We start from the raw sequence: 7,397 nt of genomic DNA on the forward strand, positions 1-7,397 counted from the left end.
CATGCCCAACGCCTATGCTCAACGAACTGATAGCAAGGGAGGTTAAACCACACACGTTGGCCAGATACCATCATAAATAAACATCTGGGCGCAACCCTACAAAATTGATATATATAAATATCAGGGTATCTACAGAGAAAGTAGAGTTGAGGAAATCGATACGACAACGTGTAAACAGCAGTAGGCCTGGTGGTGGAATCTGGGTAATGTTTCTTTTATTATGTGTAGTTTATGACGTAACTGATGAGCCTGGGTGGTGCAATGGGTTTGCAGCTGGCTGTCGCCCCTGCCGGCGACAGCTCTGCACACTGCTTCTGTGAGGATCGCAGCTCAGAAAGCCAGTGCAGCCGTTTTCCCTGCAACACATGGGTCCCCGTGAGCTGGCTCCAACTCCACGGGCACTGTCATTAGCGTTTGAAAATGTGGTGTGCGCCTTGAGCCTTATGCCTGCTTGGACGCAATGCGCAACGTCTGCAGTTCGAAACCACCAGCCAATCCTCAGAAGAAGGACTGCGTTTTCTAGTTCAATGGATTACCTAAGCTCACCTGCTCTTCTCCCCATCCCAGACTTCTGCTTCTTCAGCTTTTCTCTTCCTTTCATTGGTACCGTATCCTTGCGCAAATACCATGCCACATAAATAATATACCAACACAAACACTGCCCAAAGCACATCTGAGAACAATGCTCTAGGTCCTAGAGTACAGAGGGTGGAGTAGTTGGGAAATGTTGGCAAATTTCCATGAAGCTGTGAATGCCTTGACTTCCCGGTTTACTTTTCATGAAAGAAGGATGAGGCTGTCTCCTCCGAGAAGGGTGTATAGCCTTTGGAAACCCTACGGTGCAATTCTACTGTCTTAAAGGGTGGCTTACCTGATAAACCCACCAAATCCATTAACATCGAGTCAGTTCTGACCAATAGCAACCCTATCTGGGTCACCAGGGCTTTGCAGAAGTTCAGAGGAACAAAGAGCCTCCTCTTTCTTCCAAGGAGAAGCAGATGAGTTTGAACTACTGACCTTGCAGTTAACGGCCCTATGCTTTCTCAACAGTGCTCTTATTACCCTAAAACTGCTGTGGAGTAAAAGTGGAACATTCCAGTCACAACATCATACAGGGAATCCTGGTGGCATAATGGGTTAAATCTTGGGCTGATATTTGCAAGGTGAGCAGTTCAACCCTCCCTGGTTCTTCTCAAAAAAAACATGAGGCTTTCTGCTCCTGTAAAGCATTGCAGTTCTACCCCGTCTTACACGCTCATCACGAGTCCTTGGTAATGAGTTTGATTTGGTTTGACATAAGGGATAAAGAGTTTGGTGGCACAATTGGTTACATGTTAAGTGGCTGGCTACAAGGTCAGCAATTCGAACCCACCACAGCTCCACAGGAGAAAGATAAGGCTTTCTGTGCCCCTATAGCAGTGCTTCTCAACCTTCCTCATGGCTCGATCCTTTCATACAGTTCCTCGTGTTGTGGTGACCCCTCCAACCATAAAATTATTTTCGCTACTACTTCATCACCGTAAATTTGCTACTGTTATGAATCAGGTAACCCCTGTGAAAGGGTTGTTTGACCCCCAAAGGGGTCATGACCCACAGGTTGAGAACCGCTGTCCTAAAGATTTACAGCCTCAGAAACCCTAAGGAGCCTTTTACAAGGTTCCAGGAACTCATACAATAGCAAATGAAACATTTCAACAAGCTGATGAAGCACTCAGGTAGCTATGCCAAGAAATTTAGAGGACAGCTACATGGCCAACCAACTGGAAGAATTCCATCCTGGTGCCCATTCCATCACCCAAGAGAATGTGCATGCTATTGCATAATATCATTATTCTCACAAGCAAGTAAAATTTTGCTGAAGATCATTCAACAATGGTTGCAGCAGTACATTGACAGGGAGCTGCCAGAAATCCAAACCAGATTCAGAGGAGGCCATAACACAGGGGATATCAATGCTGACATCAGATAGATATTGGCTGAAAGCAAAGAATACCAAAAAGATGTTTGTGTTTTATTGCCTATACAAAAGCATTCGGCTGAGTGTATCATAACAAACTATGGGTAGACTGGAGAAGAATGGGAATTCCAGAACACTTCAGTGTGCTTACTCAGAATCTGTACATGGATGGAGAGGCAGTGCTTCCAATACAACCGGGAACACTGCATGGTTTGACATCAGGAGAGGTGTCCAAAGTTATTGCTCTACCATCCTTGGTTAATCTGTACACTGCAAAAATAATCTGAGAAGTCAGACTATATGAAGAAAGTAGCACCAGGGTTGGAGGAAGGCTTATTTACAACCTGTAATATGCAGATGACACACCTGGCTCACTGAAATTGAGGGAGAATTGAAGCCCTTGCTGATGAAGATCAAGGACTACAGCCTTAAATATGGATTACAACTCCATGTAAAGAAGACCCAAATTCTTACAACGGCTGCTAATGGTGAGGCCAGCAGCCTATGAAATAGAGGAAGAGGAGACTATTTTCTCCAGTAAGGATGTACAGACCAGGGAGCAGTTCTCCTCTGTCCTACAGTTGTTCTGACAGAATTGACGTGATCGCAGTTGCTTAGCTAGATGATGCTGACCACGTTTCAGGAGTTCCTGGCTTGAGCGCTTCTGAAAATCAGCTAATGAAACCTCCCTGGACCCCAGTGGACTGATCTGCACCCCATCAGGTGGGTCGTACAGGACCAGGCAGGGTTTCGTTCAGCTGTGTTGGCTGAGTCACCATAAGTCAGAGTGGGCAACGTGCTGGCAGCTAACAAAACCATTCATGAGTTGGCCAATCCCAGGATTTACTGTACCAGTAAATATTAGGTACAATAGTGTTCATCCTTGTTTAAATTGCAATATGTTAACAGAGATTACTTTCTAAAGCAATGGCAAGTGGATCTGGATCAGGGCGAAAACTGCTACAATTGTCTCCACCATGAGGGGCGTTTTCCCTTCTGGGCACATGGGGTGTGGAGGACTCCATCCCACAAGCATTCCACAACCATTCAATCTTTCAAGCCACACAGGGGGCTGCCATGACGGAGGGGAAGTAATGTTTGGAAGGGAAAGGGGCAGGCACCACGCTACCGTGAAGCGCTGGGAAGGCGATTCAGGGTTGGGCAAGAAATCTGAAGGGAACCATAGAAAAACCACGCTAAGCAGAAAAGAACAGGTATCGCCAAGGCAAGGAATGTCAAGTAGAAGCTCTTGAACTTCGCTGCCCATTAGACATGTTTAAAACTCCCACGCTGGGCTACTTCTATCAGCATCTGGGGGCTGGCTCTATGCACCAGTATTTTTTTTTTTTTTAAGTTCCCCAGGTGATTCCGACGAGGTGCTACCATAACTTTCAGGCACGGACCCGACAGGGAGCGGTCGGCAGGGGGAGGAGCAAGTGTCTACGAGAGGCGTGGCCAGCCAGCGCGAAAGCTCCGCCTTCTCCCGCGGCCGGGAGGCCGCCGCGTCTCCGGACGCAGAGCCTGCAGAGTGGCCCGGTCGCTCGGCGGCGGCGGCGGCTTCGCGCGTCGCCTGCACGGGACGGGAGCAGCAGGGCAGGTGGAAGGAGCGCGGGCCCCACGTTACCTGATCAGAGCCGCCACCCTCATGCTGGGCGCAGTGCGCGTGCGTAGGAGCGCCGGCCGAGCCCGTCGCTGGCGCCCGTGGCAGTGACGAGCCTGGGGCCTCGCCCGGGTGTTCGCCCCGCCGCCTGTCCGCAAACCCGCGCGGCGGCACTGGCTGCGCGTGCCCGCCGGGCACCTGGCTGCCTAGTGGCGTCACATCGCTGCCGGGCGCCTGTGGCAGGGGCGTCCTAGCTCCGAAAAGCATAGTGTTTTAGGCACGGTCTAGCCACCTAAGTGAGGGCACTGAAGCTGCCAGGGGAAGGGCAAGCTCGGCGTCGCCCAGCCCCAGGGCAGTGTCTCTGGAAGTCAGTCGTAGAGTGATCTAGGATTAATATTCTGCAATCGATGCACCCCAGTCCCTGAGGAAGTTTAGTTCGAATTTCCCTCCTCTAGTTTGGAAAACAGTGGAGATAGAGGTGAAAAAAACTTACCTGGTGGTGTGACCTAAACATTCCATCCTTTTTAGTCTGGATTGCTGCATGGGTCCATTCACAGATAGGGCTAGGCAAGGGCATGCCAAGAGGCACCCAAGTGGATCCCTTGGGTTCCACAGCATTCCTCCTTTTCCTCCTTGCTGCATCGCCCCCTGCCCACCCCCGTGCCCACCTGTGAAAGCAGCCCACCTCTTGCTAATCAGCATGGAGTAGTCTGCATGTTGGCCTCTGGGTACAAAGACCCCAGATACCCTGCTAGCAATGCTGGTTTGTAGTCCAGCAGAGGAGTCGTTGCTGTGCCTCCTGCAGGAGAGCAAACTTGGAGACCAGCAGAGTTCCCTGGTGGTTCATGGCGTGGGGCTATTCTTGTTCTCAACCCCCAATGCTATTTTTTTAAGAAACTCTACAATAATGGATTAGAAGAGGTTATAGCAAAGAGACATCCTCAGTATGATAGAGAAGCCAGATTGGGAGCTACTTTTTGTTGTTCTATTTCCTAAATCGATAATGAAGTCTAATATAAGCAAGTGATTTAAAAGAAAAGGTCATGATGTATACATTATACAAGTATTATAAGAGTATGGGAGAAGTATATGCCTGTATTTTGCAGCCCTTGATACTAGAAGCAATGGCATAGGTCTTTCAAATACCATTAAGGCCGCCCAGAGTAGACAGGTTTCAGCAGGCTTCAGGGAGCTAGGCCTCGTGACCTGCTTCTGATAATTGGCCAGTGACCCTTATGGAGCACAACAGAGTATTGACCACTATAGTGCTGGCAGATCTGACCCTGTAGTGAAGGGCCACACAATGACGGCACTGCACAATAGTCACATCATGGACTCAAACATTGCAAGGACCACAAAGATGGCACTGACCTATGGCGTAGCCAATGGCCATTAGTGAGAACTGCCAGGACCTAACAACAACGTCAACCTGGTACTCACGCTTGTGGTACAATTGAAAGAGTCCCAGAGTTGAAGACAGGGTATCTGAGTTTGAATTCTTCAGCTGAATTTCTTCTACCTATATGATGTGGGTCAACAACTTTCTGAGGCTCCTTTTCCTCATGAGCGTACTAGAGATAATAAAATGTACTCGTTTACAATGCTGATATCATGATTAAAAAGGACAAGATGTGTACATTCGTGCTCTACCGTCAAACCTGTAAACATGCTGAGATCTACTGCGAGTATGAATGCATAAGCCAAGATAGACATATATGCACCAAACTTGAACTTGAATACGGTGACTCTATTTGCAATTTACCTTTTTGTAGATTAAATGAGAGATGGAGTGTGTGTGTGTGTGTGTGTGTGTGTGTGTGTGTGTGTGACTATGTGAGAGTGAAATTCTTACTTATCTCTGGCTTGATGCCGTTGTTAGGCGTCACTGAGTGTCCTTTGACTCAGAGACACCCTGTGCACAGCAGAACAAACATTACCCACCCCTCTGTCATGCTCATGCTGGCTCTTCTGGTCTTCCTTCTTCCAAAAACCCCAACCAAACTCACCGCCATTGAGTCAATTCTGACTCACAGTGACCCTGTTGATCAGAGTACAAGTGCCCCCGTTGGGTACTTTAAACGTCTACAGGTGCAGACAGCTCATCTTTGTGCCTCAGAGCAATCTGTGGGTTCTAACTTCTAACTTTGTGGTAAGCAGCTTAATGGTAGCCCGCCGCCCAGGGCTCCTTCACAGTGCTATATGGCGATATGCCACAAGATGATACCTGAGTACCTACCCTGTGTTTCAGCAGTCCACCTTTGCAGATTATTGCCTCTGAGCTGCTGCTTCAACGGTTACTTCGGTGGTCCTTTCTAGAACTCCCCGAGGCTTGCTTCATCGTGGGTGTGATGCTATTAGGTTTCGTAAGCAGGGACCCACTCCCACACCTTCTCTGTGCAGTGGGTTTCCTTATGGATGCTTTGCTGCATGGGATTCCAAACCTATATAGGCATCTGTTTGTGGGGCCACATGACGCTGACACTCTGCAGGCAGGAAAAGCCAGGTGTTGGTGTCCCCACTGTGCTCAATCAGAGGCTGGAAGCAGCCCTGGGAAAGTTTTTCCTGCCGTGCACACAGTGGATAGGAAGTGTGGCAGCTGGAGACAGCCAGTCAGCTGTTCTCTCCACAGCAGGTTCTTCCGAAGAGAGATCTGAGAAGGCACCTTCATGCCTGCCAGACTGACTCACAACATATCAAATAAAGAATGTGAGCACGTCACTACTTAGTTCACAGCCTTCCTTGCTGAGATGAGAAATGTCTCATGAAGAGTTAATTCAAACCTCAGAATAGTATTTGAAAGAGTGACATCCTGAATTCATAAGACTATGTGCTTAACTGCCAAACAAATTGACATACGAAAGCATGTCAATTATGAATCATGGCATGTTTTATTTTCAATAGTTTTATTGAGATACAATTATAATTTAATAGTTTGATCATATTAAGAAGGATGTGCCATCATTCCCACAATCAACCAGGGAACAGTTTCTTCTGGTCCCCATTACTGTTGCCTCTCCGTTTCCCCACCACCACTTCCCATTCCGTGCCCAAAGGTAATTATTAATCCAGTTGCTGTCTTCATAGACACACCCATCCTGACTTCCATTCACAGATCAACAAAACCAAAAAAAAAACCACCTAGCAAAGTTGATCAAATAAAATAGAGGAAAACCTCAATTGAAAAGACAGAAATACTTAAAAATCGGAATAGTTTAAAAATGAGTTAAAAAGGAGGGGTCTAATGAGAAGCTGCTATTTGTATTCTGACCTAATGTCAGATACGAACATCCAGCTTCCAATGTGCTTTGTCGAATAGTAAGGCTATTTCTAGAGTATGGTCAGTGGGAAGCCACTGAAGACTAAATCCACACACGGCCCCTGCGAATGGATTTGGGGGCTTCCACTGTCATCCATAATGTTCTGCAAATTGAGTGCTTAGAACTGAAGCTCTGCTACCATTCCCTCCTTGGATTGTGCAGGCGGGGTGCTTCGTTGTGCTCTTAACTGACTCCTCATTTGCATGGACACTTATTTTGTGACAAGCTTTTAAGACCTTAGACACCTGGTTTATTTTCCTTCTCTCAAATAACTTGGCACCATCTGATTTCTTCACCACCCTTTGCGACAGCACACATAGCCTCAGTGATCTCCTCATGATAGCCAGTACCAAGCAGGCTGGCATATTTTTTATTTTTAAGAAGATTTCATGAATTAATAAGCACAACTTAATTTGGATGAGTAGTGTCCATTTGCCTATAAGTAATTTGCCCAAATTTGAAGAGCAGCTTAGCAATGCCTCTCTATAAGCTAGTGTTCTACATGAATGCTATAAAAGTAACG

The 7,397-nt window shown here is 47.3% G+C and overlaps 1 protein-coding gene across 1 annotated transcript in view; it reads right to left on the reverse strand.

Moving 5' to 3' along the window:
• The window catches only part of DPH6 (diphthamine biosynthesis 6), a 175,354-nt gene extending 171,691 nt beyond the window's left edge, over nt 1–3,663 (reverse strand). Inside the window, exon 1 of the mRNA XM_004712684.2 lies at nt 3,582–3,663. Coding sequence (XP_004712741.1) covers nt 3,582–3,604 — 23 coding nt within the window. The 5' untranslated portion in view covers nt 3,605–3,663. The remainder of the gene's footprint in view (nt 1–3,581) is intronic.
• Nucleotides 3,664–7,397: the final 3,734 nt, after the last annotated feature.

This window comes from Echinops telfairi, unplaced genomic scaffold (assembly GCF_000313985.2).
Source record: "Echinops telfairi isolate 266 unplaced genomic scaffold, ASM31398v2 ScPeMD7_18;HRSCAF=68, whole genome shotgun sequence".
In the NCBI taxonomy this organism is placed as follows: Eukaryota; Metazoa; Chordata; class Mammalia; order Afrosoricida; family Tenrecidae; genus Echinops; species Echinops telfairi.